Source organism: Crocuta crocuta, unplaced genomic scaffold (genome assembly GCF_008692635.1).
Source record: "Crocuta crocuta isolate KB4526 unplaced genomic scaffold, BGI_CrCroc_1.0 scaffold139, whole genome shotgun sequence".
NCBI lineage: Eukaryota > Metazoa > Chordata > Mammalia > Carnivora > Hyaenidae > Crocuta > Crocuta crocuta.
In genome coordinates this window covers 8,722,678-8,747,434 of record NW_027533258.1, presented here as the reverse complement: position 1 = coordinate 8,747,434, position 24,757 = coordinate 8,722,678, and the positions used below count along the sequence as shown (strand labels likewise).

The window sequence follows — 24,757 nt, the reverse complement described above, 5'->3', positions numbered from 1 at the left end:
CCTACGGGCCCCCTGTGTGCCTTCCTGGTGCGACAGCTCATGGGTTGTGCCCTCCAGAAGCCTGAGCCTTGGGCCGCCTGGCTGCAAATCAGGGCGGGCCCAGCAGCCTGGGGCGTCCCACCTCGGACCTGGCCAGCCCCACGGCTGTGTGGGGCCCCCAACCCCATCCCTCCAGCCCAGAGAGTAGGGAAGGATGTGAGGGGGCACCGACTCACCCCGTTGAGATTTTGAACCCCTCCACCTGTGATCAGCCTGTGGGCTTGGCTCTCCCCAAAAACATCCTCGAGTTTGGGTCGGCCTTCCTCTCCGGGCTCTGGAGGGGCCCCCTACTCTGCTTCCCGGCTGCCGAAACAGCCTTTCAAGATGGGTCATTTTGAGGGACGCCTGGGGGTGCTTAGTCGGTTAAGTGTCTCACTTCAGCTCAGGTCATGATCTCATGGTCCGTGAGTTCAAGTCCTGCGTCGGGCTCTGTGCTGACAGCTCAGAACCTGGAGCCTGCTTCAGATTCTCTGTCTCCTCTCTCTGGCCCTCCCCTGCTCGTGCTCGGTCTCTCTTTCAAAAAAATGAATAAAGTGTTAAAAAAAAAAAAAAAGATGACCCATCTTGATTTTGATTCCCCATTTCCAGGCAGGCAGGTGGTGGGTTCTCAGAGCTTCTGGAATACGTCTGTGGGTTTGACCGGCTCTTCCTCCGGGGTGGGATTCAAAGGGGAGCCCCGAGGGAGGGGCTGGCCACTGCCCGACCTCTGACCCTCCTTCCTGTGTCCTCCGCAGCCTGTGATTGCCACCCCGTGGGCGCTGCCGGCAAGACCTGCAACCAGACCACCGGCCAGTGTCCCTGCAAGGATGGCGTGACTGGCATCACCTGCAACCGCTGCGCCAAGGGCTACCAGCAGAGCCGCTCGCCCATCGCCCCCTGCATAAGTACGTGCGAGCCCCTCCCTCCTCAGCCCTGATGCCGATGTCCAGTGGGTTGAGCTCGGATCAACATGGGGCCTGTGTGTCTGGCGCCCTGTACTCAGTGGGACCCCGTGTGAGACCCACACCCCCCCAGACCTGTGGGGTTCTTGCAGAAGCAGCTGGGGGTGCTCAGCAGAGCGTCTGTTCCCCGTCCTCCCAGAGGCTGAGCCTTCTGCTCCCAGAGGGAAGCAAGCCCCTTTCCTCCACCCAGGCCCTGTTCTCATATTCTGCCTTGACCCTGGGCCTCGGGTGGCTTTGTCCCAGGGATTGCCGTTGCGGCTGCTGTAGGAATTCCAGTTTCCGCCTGCAGGTTCCCATGCACGCGTGGGGGACAGCGCCCCTTCGCGTCCTGGGGGCCCCTCGGAGCAGCTGCTAGCCCCTCCGTTGCTGGAGTGGGCGGGGCTGAACACGGTGGCAGGGGTCAGCCAGCGGCGGCCCGGGCTCAGAAGGGGCCATTCTACAGCTGGTAGGGTGGTACCAGGTGTCGTGCTGGAGACTTTGCCTTGGCTGGACGGCCAGCCTGGCTGGGAGCTGGCCCCAGGCGCTTGGCCTTCTCGATTCCTTGTGCGAGGCCGTCCTAACCCAGAAAGGAGAGCAGAAAAATATCGGATCCCAGCTAAGCAGGCAGAGCCGAGGCATGAAGTCTGCCTCTCCAGAGCAGGGGCGAGCACACGCTGGCCCTGGGGATCTGAGCCATCACCGGTTAGTGTGGCTCAGTGTTTCCTTTTGATGATTTAGAGAACTTTTAAAAAATGTTTTATTATGAGGCGCCTGGGTGGCTTAGNGCTTAACCGACTAAGCCACCCAGGCGCCCCTAAAGAAAACATTTTTAAAAAATTAAGAAAAAATGTTTTATTACTTATTTTTGAGAGAGAGAGACAGACCGCGAGCAGGGGAGGGGCAGAGAGAGGAGACACAGAATCAGAAGCAGGCTCCAGGCTCTGAGCTGTCAGCACAGAGCCTGACATGGGGCTCAAACTCACAAGCTGTGAGATCATGACCCGAGCTGAAGTCAAATGCTTAACGGACTGAGCCACCCAGGCGCCCCTGATAATTTTTTAATGCTTGAAGCCGAAGTCAAAAGATTAGTGTTTTATGATGTGCGGAATGATAGGCAGTGAAAAGTGAGGTGTCCGTCAAGTTTTATGGGGACACGGCCACACTCCCTGGTTTATCTGCTTGTCTGCGGCCGCTTGGAGCTGGACCATAACTCATGAGGGCCAAGAGATAAATCCCCGGAGATCAGGATCTGACTCCGAATTGAGGGCTGGGTCCTCTGCCCGTTGCTGCTGAAGGAGACCCTCGGGCAGGCCCCCATCTCCACCCACCAGGCCTCGGGCCCCAGCTGGTCCAGAGCCTGGAGGCTGAGGGAGGTCTTACCCCCAACAGTCAGATGGTGGCCAGAGTCTGGGGGATTCGCAAGACCTCTGAGACCCTCCTATTCACCAGGGGAGGCCAGTCCCTCCCCGCAGGGACCAGCAGTCTGCCCTGTGCCTGCCTGGAGACGGCCTGAACCTCCTCCCCTTTCCTGGGCACAGGGCAGAGTAAGGAGCTCGTTGGAAAGAATTGCTATTCAAGGTCCAAAGGCAGCGACCCCCGGAAAGCGCATGCGTCTCTCGGGCCCTTGGATCTTCTGTGGTCGGTCTGTTCTGGCCACAGAGAAAATGCCTTAGCTTGTGAGGTGGGAGCCCATGGGGGGGCCCTGGGCCAGGGGCACAGACCCGCCTCCCCGAAGGAGAACAAGGCCTCATTCCGGGCACCCGTACCAGCTTCCTCCTTCTCCCCGGCCCTCCGGCCCTGGAGCTGAGGAGTGGGGAAGGGAGGAGGGCCCAGGGAGGAGCCTGTGCTGTGCTCACCTTTTTCTAAGGTCAAAAATAACGTCTTCTCACCTCGTTTTCTCTTCCTCCCATCCGGAACCCCACAGAGATTCCCGTGGCACCGCCGACCACCGCAGCCAGCAGCGTGGAGGAGCCGGAAGGTAGGCGTGTCCGGCGTGTCCCGCGTGTCCCGTGTGGGGACGGGAGGGGGGACGCTACCTCCTCAGAACCACCATCGGGGCGCCACTGGGTGTGAGGGGTACCCTGGGGCTGGACTGAGGAGCATGGAGCCACAGGGCGTTTTTCTGTGATGCTCCCTCCATAAAGGGAGGGGGGCTTCCTGGTGCCTGCGAGCTAGCTTCTCGCCCAGCTGGGGCTGCACAGAGGAAGGAGGTGGGGGTGGGGATGAAAACGGCATCGTGAGCACAGGGGCCCACGAACAGGACTCAGGGGGTCCGTGGATGCGGACAGGAGGAAGATCACACCCTCACCGCCCCTCCCCTCGGCCTGGAATCGGGCACTCTGTCTGCCGCAAAGCTCGGCCCCAAACCGCGGCAGGGTGGGCAGCCCGCAGAAATCACAGCCCGTTTTCACACCGCGTGAGGGGGTGCAGATACCACAAAACATTGTTTGTGCTCGTTTGTCGCTTTGACATGATGGAAGGGACCAGACCCGCTGCCAGATCGTGATTTATAATCGTTAGTAAAGAAGCCCGTCTGTTCCATTACTGTATTGTAAAGCTGGGGTTTTGAAAACTATGTGGGTAAGTGTATTTCTGTTAGTTTCCTTTGGAGTCCTGGGTATTTTGTTTTTGCATTTAGAAATATTGCCGTGAGGGGCACGTGGGCGGCTCAGTCGGTTCAGCTTCCGACTTCGGCTCAGGTCACCATCTCTTGGTCCATGAGTTCACGCCCCACGTCGGGCTCTGTGCTGACAGCTCAGAGCCTGGAGCCTGCTTTGGATTCTGTGTCTCCCTCTCTCTCTCTCTGCTCCTCCCTTGATTGCACTCTGTCTCTCTGTCTCTCTGTCTCTCTCTGAAAAAAGTAAATGTTAAAAATTAAAAAGGAAAAGAAAAATTGCCCTGAGGAAGGGTCCCTGGGAGTCACCAGTCCCTGTACAGGAAGGGGTTACAACAGCCCGGCTTTGGGCTCACAGCCTGGCTGGAGGGGGTGCCAGGTGGGGAGCTGGGCAGGCCAGCTGTGAGGTCAACAGCCCTCAAATAGGAGAGGACAGAGGAACATTCTAGAAAGTACCTGCAGCCACACCCCATGGAAAACCAAAGAGATCTTGGTCTTGGGTTGTCGGATAGTCTTCAGTCCCCTTTGGTTGAGCTGCAGGGGACACTTCCAGGAGAAACAGTAATGGGAAAGCGTTTTCTGTAAAAACATAATGTGGGGCGCCTGGGGGGCTCAGTTGGTTAAGCATCTGACTTCGGCTCAGATCATGATCTTGTGGTTCATGAGTTCTAGCCCCGCATCAGGCTCTGCGCTGACCGTGCAGAGCCGGCCTGGGATTCTCTCTCTCTCTGCCCCTACCCTGTTTTGCATGCTCTCTCTCTCTCGTGTTCCCTCTCTCAATCTCTCTCTCTCTCTCTCTCTCAAAAATAAATAAACTTAAGAAAAAACATGCAACCATCTCTACTCCACAGGTCAAAGATTCCTGAGCGACTGAGTAGAAACACTTGTAGAATCCCCGCCTTTGAAAAGTCTGCCCTTAGCTGTTGTTTTGATTTCGTCACTGTGAATTTCCTTTCTTGTCTCTGCACCTTTAAAACCATGATTTAAATGGAAGCGGGCACTAACCGCCTTTGGAAAGAGCCTTCCTCGCGGTGGGGTCAAGTGGGCAGGTGTGACGCCCGCAGCGTGGGCCAGACCCTTTCTGACCTTGTAGCTCCCTGGTCCCTGGGGTCTCTGGTGCTTCCTGCAGAGCTGGGGCCCTTCCCAGGCCTCGAGCGCCGGACCCTGGCCCCGGTGGCCGCACAAACCCCCGCTTGCCCGTCTCTGCGGGCTGGGATGTCGCGGGCAGGAGGCCAGGGGGCCCCCTGGGAAGCGGGCCTGGGAGCTCATACTTCCAAGCCTGTCGATTCTTGCTGTGTTTGAATAGGGGAGGCCTCTGTGCCAGGCTGCTGGAGAAAAGCTTGTTTACTTTTGCCTGCGTAATGGGGGAGAATTAATAAACGGAAAGTTTGTCCGGAAAGCTGATGGGCATAGCCTCGCCCCGGACCCGTCCCCGCCTTGAAGGGCCAGCTCACTCGGGAAATGCTGGCCACCTGCTCACTGAGCTGGCTGGGATCCTCTCCCGGGGCCGGGAGGCCAGGGACGCATTGCCCGTGGGAGGTCTGGGGCCCCGGGGCCCAGGCGGGCTCCGGATAGGAAGGGGATGCAGACTCCCCACTCCAAACCTACCTACTTACGGTCCTCGAGACCTGCATCTCGGGGCGAAAGGAGGACCGCCTGCCTTCCCTCGCCCTCCGTCACCTCCATCTCCGAGGTGTTGATCTGTTTGTTTGGTCCTGTGGTCCTGTTTGATTCTCCACTGTGAGGCCTTGGAAGGCACTCTGACTTCTCCTGTCTGTCCCCCTTGCAGAACGAAGGGGAGGGGGTCCAGTGGGGCCCTCCCTGCCCTGCCTCTCCTGGTGGCAGTGACCTTCAGGAATGCCTGCTGGCTGTCTTCGTGCCTCTGGTGACAGCCTTCTTCCCCAGCCCCTGGCGGAGCTCGGTGTGGGCAGAGGTGCTGGGGTGAAGGGTGGACAGTGGCCGGGACAGGCCTGGTCTGTCACATTGGCCACTTTCGCTGGTGTAAACGCTCCTCTGTGGCCAGTTTCACCCTTTTGGGGGCCTGCACCCTGCCTCCTGCTCCCCCTTCCTGGGGCCCCAGGTCCGGGCAGCCAGCCCCCAGGGGAGCCTGGAGAACTGCCCGAGGAAGGGCTCCACCCCCAGGTGCCCCCACGGGCGGGTGACCTTAGACGTGTTTCATCTGGTCACCTCTTGATACTTCTATTTTTTTTTTTTCCACGGAAGGAAATTAGGTTTATATAGACCTGCGGTCTGGATGAGCCTGGACCTTTCTCCTTTTGGGCTTCTGTTTTCCAAGACAAGGAATAGGTTGGCCGAGTGTGGAAAACCACCTGGTAACCCCTGACTGCGGTTTTGGGGGGCGGGACAGCAGGGTGACGGAGCACCGACCGGATCAGGAGCCTGAGACCCCAGTTGTGTCTGATCAGTTTTCTGAGACAGCGGTTCCCTCCCCCACCCCGACCTTATCCACACAGGATACGTTTCAAGGCCCCCAGTGGATGCTTGAACCCACGGACAGCACGGGACGCTGTACGTACTGCTTTTCCCCTCCGTGCATACGTGTGTTAGGGTCTAAGTGATCAGTCAGGCACAGTGAGAGACGAACCGCGTGGCTCACGGTGAAATGGAACGGCTGTGGCAGCACGTGTGAGCCAGGTTAGGCGAATGTAGTCTGTCTCGCTCCCTCAGGATGTCTTACTGCCCTGCGCTCAGCCTTCGTCTTCTCGTGAGGACGGGGGATGGTAAAATGCCCCCCGGGATGGGGTGAAGGAGGTGGACATGTGGGCGATGTGACACAGCGTGAGGCCACTCCTGATGACACGTCAGAAGGGGGGGTCCCCTGATGACACGTTGGAAGGGGATCCCCTGCTTCCCGACCGCGGGTGACCGTAACCACAAGCGAGGAGGCCCTGCTGTGCTAATAGCCCTGCCTTGTAGGGCGGCGGGGGGGCTGGAAGAGATGCAGTCGGGGACGGCTCTGGTGCAGTGGTGGGCTTGTCATATGCTCAGTACAAACCCAAGAGGGCTGCGTGGAAAAGGCACGCACCGCAGTGTGGGGGGGATGGAGCCGAGCTCAACGGTGTGGGCTGTCGGCATGATGACAGGTGTATAGGGTCAGCCTCTGGGGGAGGGGGGGGACTCTTGAGAAGACCTTGGGAGGAAATGCATGGCATGGCCTGAGACAGGCGGGGGAGTGTTGGATGCCCTTGTCACACAGCCTTCCCCGCAGCTGCCATCGGACCCTAAACCTAGCAGGGAGTTGAAAACTGGAAGTCAGTGAAAGGCCAAGTGCTCGGCCTCACGATAGCCGAGAGGTGGAGACAGCCCCGATGTCCATCGCTGCAAACATGGCCAAACAGGCGGCTTATCCATGCGTGGGCCGGCGCTCCATCAGAGAAAGGACCAAAATGCCGATACGCAGTCACTTGGATGAACCGTGAAGACGGTGTGCGGAGCGGAAGATGCAGGAGACACACGGCCGCACAATGCGCGATTGCACGTACACGAAACACCCAGGATGCGCAAAGCCAGATGCCGAAAGCAGACCAGTGGTTCCCAGGGACCGAGCGTGGGGAGGAGCAGGGAGTGGTGTTGCCGGGCACAGGCTTTCCCTCTGGGCTGACGGGAAGGCTCTGGGACCAGAGAGCGGTGACCGGTAATATGGCAGATGTGCTCCATGCCGCCGAGTTGCCCCAGTTTAAAAATGGGTGACGTTTGGGGCGCCTGGGTGGCTTAGTCGGTTAAGCGTCCGACTTTCACTTAGGTCATGATCTCGCGGTTCGTGGGTTCGGGCCCCGCGTCGGGCTCTGTGCTGACTGCCAGCTCAGAGCCTGGAGCCTGTTTCGGAGTCTGTGTCTCCCTCCCTCTCTGACCCTCCCCTGCTCACGCTGTCTCTCTCTCTCCTAGAAATAAATAAAACATAAAAAAAAAAAATTAAAAAAAAAATGGGTGACGTGGTAAAACTTTATGTTACGTGTATTTTACCACAATTAAAAAAAAAAAAGTCAGATGTTTAAAGGTCACAGTCAAGAGTGAAGTGAGGCTGGTCGGTTTGGAGTGGGCCGAGCGGAGAGCGGGAGCCATGGGAACAGGGCTCTGGGGCCTGAGTGGCACCGGGGGGCGCGCTTGCCCGCAGGTCCCCTTGCTCGCTGGGAGACTGTGGAGGCCGGGGTGTCTTCTCACACCACCTCCACACTTTCTCTCCAAGCTGGCGTAGCTCAGCCACCGCGGGGTTGATGGCAGACGTGCAACGTGTCACTTTCCAGTTGTGCGGCAGTGACTGTATTCCCTCCCTCGTGTTTCACAGAAAAGGTCGGGCCACACCGTCTGCTTCGCCTTTCTCCCTCTGGGGCCAGCAGGGAAGGGTGCGCCCCCTGGGCCTTCAGTATTCCCGGGGTGGGAGAAAGGGACCCGCGGGTCCAGCGGGGGTGGAGGGGAGGGCTCCTAGAAGGAGCTGGGACCGCGGAGCACTGGGCAGCCCATGTCATTGCAAGAACGTGTTCTGCTAATTGACCGAGGCCCTGGTTTTCAAAGCTGGTGCGAAACAGGATGTTAGTCTGTCCGGAATCAGCTGCGTAGGTGAATCAGCCACCAGATAAGTATTGTCCCCAGAAGAGGTTGGCCCAGGTGCACGAATAAAGAGGAGTCTATCTTGGCTCCGTGAGGCAGGGGAAGGAGATGGCATTTATGTAACGCTTACTCAGGGCGGGCATGCTTCTCCGTTGTTAACCGTTAATCATCCCTTCCACCCAGATGAGGCGGGTACTGTGATCATCCCCCATTGTAACCAGGAGAGACTGAGTCACAGAGAGGGTAAGAAGTAAGGGCGGCTGCAGCTGCATTCCAGCCAAGGTCTCCTGGCTTTCAGCCTCCGAGTCTGCGAGTGGCCTTGACCTCTGTATCTTTCTGTCTCCGGTGGTTATGCTGGTTGGTCAGCTTGAGGTGATTTTCAAGTATGTATTCCTGACGGTGTGGTGGCATTCTACCAACAGAGAGGACCAGCCAGTGCGGCAGCAAGGACGGAACACCCAGGTGGAGGTGGGGAGCCGGGGGTGGGTGGAGCGGGAGGGTGTGGTTGGTCGGCATGTGGGGCTGGCATGGCCAAGGCAACAGGTTTGGGCGTGCAGGACCATGCAGAACTCGGTCCGTTTGGTCACAAGGTGGCCCTGAGGGAGATGGGGCAGATGGGTCAGCTTAGATGAGAAAGCAGTCTGGATGGGGGAGCAGGTGCATTACACACACACACACACACACACACACACACACACGATGACATTTGCATCATAAAAACATGCCTGCAGAGAACCAGCAGAAAATTGGAGAATGGAGGGAGGCCGTTACAAAAGTAACATTCAAAAGGCAGTAACTTTGCTTACATATCAGCAAGAACTACTTACAAACTGTCCCAGTGAGTGTTACTCGGTGAGTGCACAGCATTTGCGTAATGGAAACAGAATCCCAATTAGAACAGTAACCAAAAATCAAATACACAGAAATAAATGTAGCATTAAAAGTACAGAATGTAGGGGCGCCTGGGTGGCATAGTCGGTTAAGCATCCGACTTTCGCTTAGGTCATGATCTCACGGTTCGTGGGTTCGAGCCCCGCGTCGGGCTCTGTGCTGACGGCCAGCTCAGAGCCTGGAGCCTGTTTCAGTCTGTGACTCCTTCTCTCTCTGACCCTCCCCTGCTCACGCTGTCTCTCTCTCTCTCCTAGAAATAAATAAAACATTAAAAAAAAAATCTCAAAAAAAGTACAGAATGTATTAAAATTTAAAAAAAAAATATTTTTAATGTTTATTTCTGAGAGAGACAGAGTGTGAGCGGGGGAGGGGCAGAGAGAGGAGACACAGAATCGGAAGCAGCTCCAGGCTCTGAGCTGTCAGCGCAGAGCCCGATGCAGGGATTGAACTCAGGAATGACGGTTGGTGATCTCATGATCGCGAGATCATGACCTGAGCTGAAGTCAGACACTTAGCCGAATGAGTCACCCAGGTGCCCCTAAAAATTTTTTGTGATGTTTGTTTATTTTTAGAGAGAGAGAGAGAGTGCCTACACACGCAGGAGTGGGGGAGAGACAGAGAGAGAGGGAGAGAGAGAATCCCAGGCAGGCCCCCAGGGCAGAGCCCAGCTCAGTCTGGGCTTGAACTCATGAACTGTGAGATCATGACCTGAGCCAAGCCAAGATCAAGAGTCGGATGCTTAACCATTAACTGAGCCACCCAGGCATCCTCAGAATGCATATTTTTAAAGACGGTAAAACTTTTCCAAGGGACATTGTGGAAGAGCAAAAAAAAAAAAAAAGGGAAGGTCTTACCGTGTCCTGGGTGGGGGAGACTGAACACTGTAAAATGTCAGTTGTCCCTTAAATAAGTTTAATGTGTGATTCTAGTCAAAATCCTAATGGGATAGGACATGGGTCTTAAGTTCAGCTAGAAAAGTAAGTGAGTACTAATAGTCAGCGGTTTTTTGAAAAGAAGAGTAATCAAGAGTGACTTGCCCTCCCAGATTTTTATAGTATTGTAACCAGGATATTTAAACCAGTGTGATAGAGAAATCACGAGAGCTGAGTAGAAAGTCCAGAAATGTAAATATAAGAACTTAGTAGGTGGTAAAGCTATGATTATTTCTCAGTGAGGAAAGAATGAATCAGTGCTGGGAAAACTGCCTATTTCTTTTAAAATAACAATAAATGAGGTTTCTACTTCATGCTGTAAACCGACATAAATCCCAACGGATTAAACATTTCTGTGTTTTTAATGAATCCTTTAAAAGTTCTAGAGTGTAACATATCCATGTCAGTGTAATCTTAGGGTGAGGAAAATTTTCTAAATATGGTACAAAAGTCAGGAGTCATAAGAGAAAGGTTTTAAGTGGATAAAAACGAAAACTTCTGTACGTCAAAACTCCCTAGAAGCAACAGAAAGACGAACTAAAAGCCGAGAAAAATATTTGTGACATGGAGGACCAAAGATTAATATCCTCAACAAATAAAGAGTTTTTATAATTCAATAAGAAAGGGTGGGGAGAGAGAGAGTCTAATACAACCTTGGGCTCACAAAATGAACTAGAAATTCAGAGCATTTGAACAAATGGCAATAAACATCTGGAGAATTACACTTAGCTAGTAATAAAGAAACATGAACATGAATAGCCTTTCAAAACTTATTAAATTGACAACTGTTTACAAGACAAAAAGTAATTCCCTGTGTTGAACGGGTTGGAGAAATGGATTCACCCACTCTGGTGACGGGAGGGCAACTGGGTACTACTTTTATGAAGGGCGATTTGGCATCATGTATCAAAATGTATCTTTGACACCATCCGTTAGTTTCTAGGAATTTAGCCTAAGGAAAGAGTGATGTGTGCCAAGATTTAGCTATAAGGCTGTTATTACGGCATTGTTTGTAATAAAACAGGGAAATAACCAGCTGTCTTTCAGGAGAGTGTCAGTTACTCAATTATGGGATATCCACATAATTATGTTGTAGGAGAATATTCAAATATGAAATGTAAAAATATAGTACATTGCCAAAGCAGATTACACACGGAGGGTCAACTTTGGTGAAGAGTTGGACTGGACGCCTGATTAAAGATAATTAGATTCTGGGGGCGCCTGGGTTGCTCAGTCAGTTAAGTGTGACTTCAGCTCAGGTCAGGACCTTGCGGCTCGTGGGTTCGAGCCCCACTTCGGGCTCTGTGCTGACGGCTCAGTGCCTGAGCCTGCTTAGGATTCTGTCTCCCTCTCTCTCTGCCTCCCCCCCCTGCTTGTGCTGTCTCTCTCTCTCTCTCAAAAATAAACATTTAGACTTTTTTTTTTTAATAAAAAAGGTAAAATGATTCTGGGGGTGCCTGGGGGGCTCAGTCAGTTAAGTGTCTGACTCTAGATTTCGGCTCAGGTCATGATCTCAAGGTTTGTGAGTTCAAGCCCCACACCGGGCTCTGCACTGACAGCATAGAGCCTGCTTGGAATGCTCTTTCTGCCCCTCCCCACCTTGGAATAAATAAACGTTGAAAATAAATTTAAGAAAAGTTTTTTAAAAAACATAAATAGATTCTGGAGGGTCAGCTTTGGTGAAAAGACTGGCTTGTAGAACGTTTTAAGTTAATTATTTCATTGTGCTCACATATTTCTGTGGTTCTGGGCCATTAGGGCTAATTTTTCCCCCAGGGGACATATGTGGCTGTTTCTGGAGACATTTTTGATCATCACAGGTGGAGGGAGGGAGGTGCCCAGTGGGTAGGGGCCGGGGAGGCTGTTGAACACCCTCTGGCACACGGGTCTGCCCGCACAGCAAAGTTCTCCACCCTAAATGCTAATAGCGTGTGGAGAGCCTAGNTCCCTCTCTCTCTGCCTCCCCCCCCTGCTTGTGCTGTCTCTCTCTCTCTCTCAAAAATAAACATTTAGACTTTTTTTTTTTTTAATAAAAAAGGTAAAATGATTCTGGGGGTGCCTGGGGGGCTCAGTCAGTTAAGTGTCTGACTCTAGATTTCGGCTCAGGTCATGATCTCAAGGTTTGTGAGTTCAAGCCCCACACCGGGCTCTGCACTGACAGCATAGAGCCTGCTTGGAATGCTCTTTCTGCCCCTCCCCACCTTGGAATAAATAAACGTTGAAAATAAATTTAAGAAAAGTTTTTTAAAAAACATAAATAGATTCTGGAGGGTCAGCTTTGGTGAAAAGACTGGCTTGTAGAACGTTTTAAGTTAATTATTTCATTGTGCTCACATATTTCTGTGGTTCTGGGCCATTAGGGCTAATTTTTCCCCCAGGGGACATATGTGGCTGTTTCTGGAGACATTTTTGATCATCACAGGTGGAGGGAGGGAGGTGCCCAGTGGGTAGGGGCCGGGGAGGCTGTTGAACACCCTCTGGCACACGGGTCTGCCCGCACAGCAAAGTTCTCCACCCTAAATGCTAATAGCGTGTGGAGAGCCTAGGATCCGGACCCCGGATAAAATCCGCACGTCCTGTGGGGACGTACGAAGGAAAGACGTTGTGCATCACAGAGAGACCAGCGCATCTGTTGGTTACACATCAGATGGAAGTGGGCACGGTGGAGCCTTTCGAAGGCGGGGCTCTGACCCCAGCAGGGCCATCCTGAGTTCACCTCGCCAATGTCTGCCAGTCCCTCGTCCATGGAAGATTTAGCCCCGTCTAGAATAAAATTTATCCTGAATTCTATTTTACTATAAATTACTATATTTTGGAATTAATGTGGCTTAACCAGTTGTTACACGTTTTTTGTATTTTTTTTTCATTGATTTTCATTTATTGCCGAGGGGAGGGAGAGCGAGAGCATGCAGGGGGCAGAGAAAGAGGGAGAGAGAGGTTGTAAGCAGGCTCTGTGCTGTCAGCACAAGGCAAGGGGTGAGGCCACCCTGTCACTTTGGGGAGGGGGGAGGGGGCAAGAGCTCTGAGCCTCCTTCAGGGGATGACCCTGAAGAGAGGGGACAGGGGAGTGGGACCCCGTCGTAAACCCTTGCTACGCGTGTCCATCCTGTGAGTGGAGACGTCTCGTTGGGCAGTGGTCTGAGGTGGCCGTCGAGGAGGAGGGTGTGAGGCAGGGTTTCTCAGTCCCAGCATGGCTGGCAGAGGGCCTGGAAAATTCTGAGTTGGGGTGGATGGGAGGCTGCCCTGTGCATTCAGACAGTTGTGATAATCAAATGTCCCTGGGCTGGGGGGGACGAAACAGCCACCCCATTGAGAACCCCCGGGTTAGACTCAGTTTTCCTGACGCCGCCACTTCCCCCGGAACAGTCCAGGGAAGGAGGCCAGAGGCCGCGCTCCGGGGACACGGGGCCCGAGTGCGGGACCTGCTCTGCGCCCTGGCCGCCGCGGACCGCACTCCTCCCACACCGATTCTGTTGGAATGAACGGAATTGCCATTTTCTTTGACCGCTGGTGACCCCCAGAAAGGGTCACTTCAGAGGGTCCAGCTTACTGTTTGGCTTCTCCTGGCCGGGAGGCCCTGCTCTCCTCTTTCCTCCCCTCTCTGTCTGTCTGTCTCTGTGCTTCTCTGCCTTTTCACCGTCCCTCTCCGCCACCTTTCTTACTCCTTCTCTTCCCCTGGTCTCAGGTCTCCTCCCCCTTCCCCTTTGCTCTCCCCCATTGGGGGTCTGCACAAAGGACCCGGGCAGAGGTCAGGCTGGGGGTGAGCAGGGCCCAGAGAGCACCGCCACCCCCACCCCCTGCTTGGAGCCTCGGTCGCTCCTCGGGGAGCACAAAGGAAGCTATTTGCATAGTGGGTTCCAGAACCCCATTGTCTCCCCGAGGCAGGTCCAGCGGCCACCAGCCTGGAGGACGATAAAGGGATGAGCCCTGGAGGCCAGGGGAGCACATGGAGGCGGAATATTTAGCCCTTCCTGGGAGCGCTTCCCACCGGGGACGCAGGGGACGGCTGATGGGAAATGGGAAGAGTGACTGGTGTCAGGGAGAGAGGCATCTGGGATCCCGAGGGCCCGCCCCCACGTCAGATATCACAGGGTCCTTGTAGGCAGAGGCAGGGTGGAGGCAGAGGCCTGAGCCTCCCTGGGGGTTCCTGTCCAGGCTGTGGGGCTGGGAGCTGGTGGGGGTGCTCCGTAGCGGGCTGTGCCGGGCTCCTTGGCCAAACCCCTGAGCTCATGGTCCATCCTCTCAGGTCAGGATCGGGGTCAGGCTCGGCCCCTCACAACCTCCACAACCCTGACCTGGAGTGAAGTAAGGCTCCCCGACCCAGAGGCATCCCCTCCAGACCGGAGGTAATCATAATCGTCGTGATGGACAAGTCCGCCAGGGCCACCCCAGGAAAATGCCAGAGACCCTGTGGCTTAAACCACAGAAGTTTACCTTCTCACGGTTTCCGGAAGCTGCAAGTCCAAGATCATGCTGCCGGCGAGGTCCGGTTCTGGTGCCGACCCTCCTCCTGGCTTGCAGACTGCTGGGCCTCTGTGTCCTCGCCCTGTGCAGCCGGTGAGGAGCGAGCTCTCCCCTGTCTCTTCCCATAAGGGTCCAGATCCCATCGTGGGAATTTTCATGGAATACCACGCAGTCTGTAGCAAGGAATAATAGCGACAACTTTAAACCATTACAGTTATTTACTTAAGAGCATTTGTCACCCTCCCCTTTCCCACCCCAATTAAAGTGTCTTCTGGGCCACTTGGTGGTTTGGGGCTCAGTCTTCTCAGTGAAATGAAGCCAAATGAGCTACGTGATCTGTCTGTCCCCTCCCCGCTCAGAACCCCTGGGCGCCAGCTGAGTGTGGGCCCCTCTTCCCGCCTCCTTCAGGGCGCCATGCTGGGAATTCGGCCTGTTGGGAATATTTACACCTTGGAAATTGGTGCATGCAACAGATCAACGCTTTTCCTCCCCAGAGAGCTGGTGGTTGTTACATTTTCTCCGAAAGGCGTCCTGGGCATGGAGTTTTGGATCTCAGTATGCAGTCTGGCATCCACATTTGACAGGTTGAGGGGCTGAGGCCCAGAGGAGGGCAATGACTTGCCCCAGGGCACACAGCAGGTTGATTGCCGGACCCCGTGGGGAGGATCCAGCTCTGCCAACTCTTCATTTACCCATGTGCCTCAAGCAAGCGTTCTTCCCGGGAGCGAGCTGCAGAGAGAAATCCGACATGGGGGCTTGGAAAAGATGCCTTCTGCTGGAGACGGTTAGGCATTCATGAGCTTTGGGGCAGCAAGGTTTGGTGAGAACGGGTTTGAAGTTTTCTTCCCGCCAAGCTGCGTTAGGCTTCAGCCCTTGCCCTGTTCCTTCCACTGGCTCCCAGGGAGAGCACTGGATTGTGAATCACACCACAGCTGCCCTGCAGTGGTTAAAGGGCTGGACGGTTATACCTGCCCGTGTGGCCATAGGCTGGGGACTGCCCCCCTGGGAAGGGGTGTGCAGCTTTCCAGATATTTCCAATAGAGTTTCCGTCAGCCAAAGGCAAGCCTTCAGAGAAAGTGCAAGTGGGAGCTGTTAGCCGCCAGCACCTGCAGCGACCGGAGGTGGGTGCACTGGCCCCATGTGGGGCCTCTGGGCAGGGTACCAACCCCATCTGCTCTATTGGGTAAGTTATTTGAGGGGGAAACATGTTTTATTGGGATTTGGGGACCCTCTGTGGATTTCTGTCTTGTTGACTCCAACCACCCTACACTGTAAAAAGACCTGGTGGTTATCCTCTGGGGCCCCATGTCCCCGCTCTGACATCCAGCCAGTCACTCAGTAATGACAGTGCTGGTGACAGTGTGTGCGGCACAAGGAGCCCCGGGTACCCCAGTGCAGGTGCTCCTGGCTGGGTGGCTCCGTTCCAAGCAGTGAGTCAGGGGTCCAGGCCCCTTCAGTCAGGAGGCTCTGCAGTTCCCTGGGGCCTTGGGGTCATCACTGGTTTGGCAAGAGAGAGCTTAGGGCAGCAGGAAGGAGGCTTATCCAGGCATCCCTTCTTCCCGTGCCCCATTGGCCAGAACGGAGTCACCTGACCACACCTGCTGCAAGGGATGCTGGTTAATGTAGTTTGTAAGCCCAGGAGGAGCAGCAATGGCGCGCCCTCTTTGCCGTGGACCTTTGTTTGCTGTAGTAGGAAGGAGGAGGGACCGGCGTTCTGCCCGACAGCCGCCTCGGGCTGGGGTGCGGGCGCACCCCAGAAAGTGTGCAGAGGTGGCGCTGGGCTCCAAGGCGTGGCCTCACTGGCAGTGGCTTCACCCGCTGGGCCAAACGGCCAACCAAGCAGCCGGTGGACGCTACGGGGCTACAAGCATCCCTCATTCACGACCTTCCCAGGGGGCCCCGGCTTAGCCTCCTCCTCCCTGCTCCCCCCCCCCCCCCCCCGAACCACCCTTCAGTGTTGACGGCCGCTCCAGGCTGTGTCCACCATTGGCTCAGGCTGGACGAGTGTATCGACAGCCAACTGGATCCCCATTGGGACAGCTTTGTTTTCCCTGCCGAACACAAAATCCTCTGTTCACTCAGAGAGCCGACAAGGAGGCCCCGTGGGGCTGGCCCTGTGGGAGCAGATTCCGGTGAATACAGCGCCCGAAAGGCGGCCGCTTATTAAAGGCGGATACACAGGATAACTCTGCCCTCCAGGCGGGAGCCAGAATGGGGGGCACGGAGCTGTTACAGCGGATTAGCGGCCGCAGACTGACGGAGGCAGGTGCAGCCTTTTCTGCAATTTGGAAGGGTTTATGAAATACGGATCCTGTGCTCTATAAATCCTTCCCTTGGCCTCCTCTGGGCTACGGGCTGGAAATGGGGATTTCTTGTTGAGCCTGGCTCGGTAGTGGTTTGGAGTACCTCCCACCCCCGCCCTCCGTCCTGGAATTCCTTCCGAGGATTGGTGCACTTGTCTGTTTATTCATCCTGTCTTCCACTCATCCATTCCTGGAACGTTTACTGAGGGCCTGTATGTGTTACGGGGAGGCTGGAATGCGGGGTCCGGAGTTCAGGGGACCGTGGTTTACTGTGCGAGAAAGAGGCGTCAATCGGTGATTCTGGTTCAGGCTGTTGCCTGTGGCCGCAGAGGCAGGCGTACCCGCTTGGCCTTCCGCGAGGCAGCTCGCCTTTCTGCAGCGGGCAGACCTCTCTGTCTCTAGTCTCCAGTGGGTTTCCAGAGCTCATGTCTGGTGCAAGAGCTCTGATCTTTGATTCTGATGAGATACTGGACCTCGTTCAGTGGCTCCGGGTTTAGACGAGCATGTTATATTGGGGGCGTAGGGGTGGCTTGGACCTCAGGCTCTCCCCGAGCAGAGGCGTGTGAGATCAGTGGGCTCTGAGTAATTCTCCTTGGTGGGGGCACAGGTCGCTGTTGCCTGGTTTCTAACAGGAGCTGGTGCTCGTGGGTGGCGGGAACAGAGCTAAATGGCGTCTGACACACGTACGCCCCCAAGGGTGAAGGCTGGCTGGTCTTTGTGCACCAGAATTGTCCCGGCAGCCTCTCCAGGGGGCATGTCCAGTGCGGCTCTTGGCCGAGCTCTGGGATGCACGGCCAGGCCTCTGAGGTTCCCGTAGGTCTGCGGGCGGTGGGCGGGAGTCAGGAAGCCCTCCAGGACTGGGAGACAGCTGGGGAGCCCCACGTGGACACCTGGGGGTTCCTGGAGCCCGAAGAGGTGGTTATGACACGAAGGACTGATAGAAAAGAACCAGACCATCTCGGGCAAGCCTAGACGTGCAGGTGGCCAGGGCAGGGCAGGGATGAAGTCCGGGGTGTCTGCTGGCCTCTTGGTGATGTCCAGCCTCGGGGCCCTGCAGAGGCTTGGGGGAGCAGCTGCGTCTGCCCCTGGAACACACAGACTCCCAGAAGCTTCTGCAGGAGGGCATCTGCGTCTGTGTGACCTGGAGTCTTTCGAGAATTCTTTCTCTCCCCCTGCAGACGGAACTTTCGTTCTCCATGTGGGAAGCTCAGCAGAGCTGGGGCTCGACAGGGCAGGTTTCCGTGTCTCTCCCGGGCCTTGCCCTGTTGGGGAGCCAGCGGTCCCCGTAAATATGGTTTGCAGTCACCCAACGCCGTGCAGCTGGCTTCTGTTTAACCGTCTTGGATGCAGATCTCTCCCAGACACGTCGCCGACTTTCCTGCTCAGTGAGCGCTACCCGTCGAACATGATTTCCCCTTTCCGGGTGAGGCAGGGGGTGCAAGAAGGGATCGGGCTGCCTCTTCAGAACGGCCCTGCGGCGTCCCACGTCTGCTTGTCTTGGTCTCCTGGGTTTGTGACCATTCTGTTGGCTTCCTGTTCCTTCTTCTGACCAGTGAGTCAATCTCTAGGCACCCCCCCCCCTTTAAATATATACCTCCTTCCATACTATGTTCAAGGAGCGGCACTAACATTTATCATCAGAGTCCGTAAGGGAAGGATAATTAAACTGTGAGCGGGGGCGCCCAGGTGGCTCAGTCGGTTAAACGTCCGACTTTGGCTTAAGTCATGATCTCGAGGTTCCTGAGATTGAGCCCTGCGTCAGGCTCTGTGCTGATGCCTGCTTGGGATCATCTCTCTCCTTCTCTCTCTAGCCTCCCCCCCCCCCCCCCCCGCCCCATTTGCACATGTGCATGCTCGCTTGCTCTCAGAATAAATCAATAAGCTCTAAAGTATGATCGAAGACCTGGAGGGATTGCCTTTGTAATGGTGGCTGGGCTGCCCAGACCCATCCCTTCCGTGTTCTCCCCTATATTCCAGAGAACTGAGATAAAGAGACCGGTGGCCTCCATTTGAGGAGGATTTTGTAGCCAGGAAGAATTTCCACACTGAACACAGATGCCCAGGAAGAGGAGACGGGAAGAGTCCCTTTGCTTCTCACTGTGGGGAACTGAGGGCCCGACGGGTTCAGAAGAGGCAAGCTTTTGGAGTCTGATGGGCCCAGCGAGGCTTAGAAGGGAGAGGCGCTTTCTCTGGAGGTCTTGCGGGCTGATCTGTTGGGTAAACAGGTGGTAGGTACGTGTGGGCTGGTCTAAGCCCACCCGGGGCAGTTACAGAAACGGGAGGCTTAGCTCCCGAAGTCCCATGTAGCCCTAGGATCAGCGGTGAGGCAGATTCAGGCTCTGGGATGGCAACAGGGAGGGGCCAGGGTGGGCGGACCTTCCAGAAGGTGGCCCCCAGCGGCCTACGTCTAGTATATCAGTCAGGAGCAAGCCAGAGAACCAACCAGGGATGGCAGGCATGTGTCGGCTTTCCCACGGAGCGACCAGAGCGCCTTGGTTGAGTTCTGAGGTCGATGAGTGATGTCTGCCTTGAGCTTGGCCAGGAAACCACTGGTCTGCGCGCTGCCTGCTGGCTTTCCTGCCCCACCCAGGCTTGCTCTTCACCCCTGTCTCCTCCAGCAGCTCTCATTTATTATTACTTTTTTCTGGAGACAAGTTGCTAATCAAGCCTTTCATCTAGGAGCCCCAAGCTTCATACCTGCTCCCCTCTTTTTCTCGTTTGCTCTGGCTGGGCCCCTGTTGGCCCCAAAGGCCTGGAGCCCATCTGCCATCTCACTGGGGGAGCTACTCCCGCAACAGCCGCAGGAAGAGGAAGAGGAGCCCCGTCTCTCCGTGCAGCAGCTCTCGAACGTGGTCTGCCTGCGTCTTCCTCTCCCTGGCAGCCTGTGCTCACAGCCGCCTTTCCCAAGGCCTTGGCCTTGGCTGGTGTGAGGGGCGGGGCACGCTGGCGGAAGGTGCCGCCCCAGAAGGGGTGTCTTCTGCCTGAGAACCGGAAGCCCGGAGGATGGTCCCTGGGGAAGGGGCAGCCCCTGCCTCTTGGGGGAGGGGGATGGGGAAGGGTCATAGCTTATCGGTCATCGGGTTGTCCATGGCTTTGGGGACAGAGGCCCCTGTGACATGGGGTGAGGGGCAGCTGGGGTTAGCAGAGGTGAAATGCCCTTGTAGGTTGTTTCGCAGCTCAGAGTGGGTAGTGGGTGGAAGGCACTGAGTGAGTGCTGCCCAAGTGGAGACTGTCATCACCCCAGGTGTTCAGGCTGGAGGTGGGCGTGGTCCCAGCTGGTCACGTGGACCGCACACAGCAGCCGGCTGAGGCCCTTGGCGGGGGAATCGGGTGACCCCGGGCTGGTAGCAGAGCAGGGTCTAGGGCCGTCTTTGCCGTAGAATTAATACCCTTGGCGTGGTTCACACCAGCTGCCAGGGGGTTGGGGAGGACTGGGGGTGGGCGGCCAGGGGTCAAGAGAAAATTCTGGATGTCTAGGAGTTGGTTCAGCATGCCGAGCTCTCCTACCTCCAGTGAGGAGGGCTTTTTTGCGGCCCCGAAGGCTCTGGGCAAGAGGCTTTAATCTAATTACATGCTTTATTTGAGCCAATTTGTTTTCCAATCCATCTTGTTCAGCAAGAAGAAAGAGCGTGCTGGGGACTCACGGCACCCTCTTGTTCCGATTGGAGAAGAGGGGCTGCTCTCTTCCCTCACGTGGGCCAGCACAGCCCCTGACCCTCTCCCAGCCCGGCCACCCCACCCCCAAACTGGGCTGCCCTGCAGGGAGGGGCTGGGGGCTGGCCACCGCCTTCATCAGCAGACGGAGGGAAAGCCTGCCTGTGGGTCCCCTATTCCAGGAGTCCAGGGCGCCCGCTTCCTGCTCCAGGCAGACCGAAGCAGGACAGGTTTCGGGGGCAGGCTCATTCTGTGGGGTCTGCCCGGCCCAGAGCCTTCCTGGCTCCTCCTCGGAGGGCTGCCTTCAGCACCCCAGGCCCAGGAGTTCAAATCTGCAAATATGTTTTCATAATAAGGCAGCGGCTTTAGGATGTGTGCAGAGCATGAGTAGGGGAGGGGCAGAGAGAGAGGGAGACACAAAATCCGAAGCAGGCTCCAGGCCGCCAGCACAGAGCCCGACGCGGGGCTCGAACTCCCAAACTGTGAAAGAAAGAGATCACGACCTGAGCCGAAGTCGGAGGCTTACCGGGCTGAGCCACCCAGGCACCTCAGCATCTGTGCTCTTCAAGTCCAAACAAAACAGCAGAGCCCTTCCACCCTCCCGGGAGAGGGAAGATTTGTCGGCTCCCATCTACTCCCCAGGCAAGGGGCCTCCGCTTGTCCAGGTTCAGCTTTTGTGTCGCACAGCGTTTTGCCCAAATTGCCTTTCTCCTGCCCGCCCTCTGGCAGCCCGCTTCCAGTCTGCTTTTTTTTTTTTAAATTTTTTAAAAAAATGTTTTATTTATTTCTAGGAGAGAGAGAGAGAGACAGTGTGAGCAAGGGAGGGTCAGAGAGAGAGGGAGTGACAGACTGAAGCAGGCTCCAGGCTCTGAGCTGGCAGTCAGCACAGAGCCCGACGCGGGGCTTGAACCCACGAACCGCGAGATCATGACCTAAGCGAAAGTCGGACGCTTAACTGACTAAGCCACCCAGGCACCCCCCAGTCTGCTTTTTTATACAGACTCACATTTTAAGGCGGGGTCCCTTACAGGGCCTGACGTCCCCAGCCCGTGGACAGGGGAGTGCCGAAATTGCACGGAGCCGTGATGGCAGCCGTGGCCCCCCTTTTATTCAGCTCGCTCAACAAATATTTACCGAGGGCTTACACGTGTCCCGGACCCCGGGGGCAGAGTGGCAAACGAGGCAGCAGCCCCTCTTCCTCCGGGAGGCCGGGCAGAAAACCAGCCCGCCGAACTGGTGTGTAGCCAGCAGTGTGCGACAGGCACTGGGAAGGAACCGGATCCCCCAAAGCTGGGCTTGCTTTTCGGAGCAGCCAGAGATTCGTTTTCTTGTCCCGGACCCTGAACTGCAGTGCAGACTGCATGGTGGCTAACATGGTGTAGAGCTTAGCGGGCCACTAGGTCTTCAAATTTGAGTCCACACGTTTCATACGTGAGGAGCCTGAGGTTCAGAGACGGGCAGTGATGGGCCCAAAGACACACAGCCTGAATGTGATGGAAATGGCGCTCTGGGTTCCCCCACAGCCACCTGCTATTCCTGCAGCCCGTGAAGTGCATCAGTATCTGGGATCGGCCTCCCCACCGGGCGGGACCCCAGGGTTCGGGTAGAGACAGACATTCCCCAGGGGACAGGCCAGGACCTGCGGAGGAGCCCCCAGTCCGGAGCTCGGGGGGGCTGCTGTTCACATCTGAGCGGTGCATCTGGGCGCGGGCAGCAGAGCCCCTGGTTTCTGGGCCCTCTCCCGCCCAGCCCCGCCGTGGTCGAAGGACGCCAGCCTTTCTCAGCGTGACCCCGGATCGTGGTGAAGGGGGGGAGGCGACTGTGTCTCTCGCTCGAGGACCCTGCGTCTGTGGGTTTGCGTGTCCCGGCAGCTGCATTCTGCTTATCTCACGGTGCCACGGCCGGTGGGTTCAGCCAGTGGTGACCGCAGCGGCTCCCCGCACCGCCAGGAGCCGTGGCAGACAGACTGCCCTGGACCGCGAGGCGGGCGCTCAGGACGGCCGGCTGCCCAGCTCCGGGTCCAGAAAGGATCATGGGGGCGGATGCGCTCGGGGGCCCAGGCCCGCCGTGCCCCCCGCTGCTTGGTTGGGGCCAGTTTTATAGTCCCTGCTGCGGACCAGGACCAGTCCCCCTACTGGCCCGGCCCCACCTTTCGCCCTTCTCCTCATTCACTGTCCTTCAGCCGGGGACCTGCTGAGGGGCGCTCTGATGGCCACGCCCACTCGGCCGCGCCCTCTCCTCCCTGAGGTCCCGGCCGCCAGGTCATGTCCTGGAGAAGCCGGCTCTCACGCTGCCGCCCCACTGTGACTTCCTCCTAAATCCCGAGCGTAGGAAGGACAGTTATTGTCATCACCGTGATCCCATTTTACTGATGGGGAAACTGAGGCTCGGAGCGGTTGAGGGCCCCAGATCACTGGGCTGCTGATGTGATCCCTTTTTACAAGAAACAGCTCCTTCCCCTGGAGCCCCTCTGGGGCCAGAAGTGGGTCCAGGCCCCTGGTGGGCTGCAGGGTGGGGGGGGTCTCTGAAGGATTTGAAGTTGCAAACAGCGGGGTTTGCTCTCTGGGAAGAGAGGAGGGTGGCTCCTGGGGCGGCTGTAGCACATCTGTCACACCCAGGTCTGATGGGTGAGCCTCTCAGGGAAAGTATGGGAAAATAGGGCCCTGGGTGGGCTTTGCACAGTGCACATGTCCCCACCCGTGCGGGTGCAGCAAGGGGGCCGTCTGGGAAGCCCATGGCTACTAGCGAGAGGGCGAGAGCCTGCTTCTACCCGTGCACCTTGAGCCCCAGCCACCGAGGCTGGGCCCGAACCCCCTCCCCTGCTGGCTTTGCATTACATTTAACAGAGAATTCAAACCATATCTGACCACACACGGACCGTCAGACTGTGTGAGTCGCATCTCAGCCTCTCTCTTCATTCATTCTGTGCGAGGCACCCCGGCCTTCATTCAGCCCCTGGGTTGTGCCCGGGACTTGATCCTGCCTCAGGGCCTTTGCATAGGACCCTCTTCCGTCAGATCTTCACGCCCTGCCTCTTCTGCACTGTTTAGGCCTTCGGGTTGTGTTACCCCGTAAATAAGCGGCCCCCGTCCTCACTGAAGAAGAGACTTGGTTCAGAGTGTTTTCAATGTTTCCTCCTTCTGAATATAAGAGTTGTGTACTCGTCGTTGTTCAAATTAAAGATGCAGATAAGCCCAAGCAAGAGTAAAAACCAACCCTGGTCCCACCCACCAACATTTGGGTGCATAAGATACTCTTCTGGAAGAGAAATCAGCCCCTTGCCCGGGGTTGACAGGCCCCCAGAGGCCCCCACCCCCTTCACCAGCTCCAGGTTCCCCTCCTCTCAGTGTCTCTCTCCCCCGGCCCTTTGCTGCCCTGTGTGCCTCACCGAGCTGAGTCCTTGTCCTCGTAAATGCCACCTCCCTCAGAGTGACCTTCATATCCAAGTGGGCCTCCACCCCCACCCCCGTCCTCTGCCTACACGCGCTGCTCACGTCTCCCCTTGGTGAGGGTCACTCTTTGATAGGTGTGATTACACTCACGCTGCGGACCCGTGCGCTCCCGCTGTGAAGCCTCCCCGACTCTTCCAGAGCCTCACTGGACACCCAGCGCCCCCCAGAGCTGGCCACATGGAAAATGCTTAGCGAGCTTTTTAAGTGAGTGGATGAAGATAAATCCGTACAAGTGTGTATGTGTGTGGGGGGGGGCCTGCATCAAACGGTGTGCATTTCCCAGGGTCTCAACATTTCGATGCCAGTTGCATTCAGGAAATATTAACTCGCACGCCTACCACACTGTGTGTGTGTCAGCGTGTGAGTTTGCGAGCCAGCAGTCCTGTATGCCCGTGGACTCAGGCTGCATTTCTTTGATCACTTGAGATCACCCACTTTTAACTCCCCTTGTCTCGTTTATCCCCATCTCTTGTGAATTGTCTGTTTCTCTCTTTTGAATTTTAGCTTGCTTGTCTTATTGATTCCCTGAAGTTCATTACATATTAAGGACACCCGTCCTTTCCTATGTCTGTTGCAAACGTTTTTGGCTTTTTTCTAGTCATTTGCTTCAAAGGTCGCAGGCACCTTGTGCCTAGCTCCTCTGCCGGGCCATTGCTGGAGGCGGCCTTATTTGGGGGGGGGGGTGTTCTTGGCCTTTCTGCACCTCCCCCCCCGAGCCCAAAGTCAGAAGGGCGTGATGGTTTAGAGGCAGGTAGGGCTTAGAGACATGTCCAGCCGGTGACCCTGGCCGTCCCAGAGAGGTGGCTGTACCCTGGGTAAAGGGCTTGTGGGTGGTGATACTAGGGAGGTGACCCTACCTGCGGGAGGTTCTGAGTCACCCGCAGCCTGGGGCGGAGAGGCGGGAGTCGGCCTCGCGAGG

The 24,757-nt window shown here is 56.4% G+C and overlaps 1 protein-coding gene across 1 annotated transcript in view; it reads left to right on the top strand.

Moving 5' to 3' along the window:
- Positions 1–24,757, top strand: part of NTN1 (netrin 1) — an 87,906-nt gene that overhangs the window by 39,349 nt on the left and 23,800 nt on the right. Inside the window, exons 3-4 of the mRNA XM_077746727.1 lie at positions 774–923; positions 2,884–2,937. Coding sequence (XP_077602853.1) covers positions 774–923; positions 2,884–2,937 — 204 coding nt within the window. The remainder of the gene's footprint in view (positions 1–773; positions 924–2,883; positions 2,938–24,757) is intronic.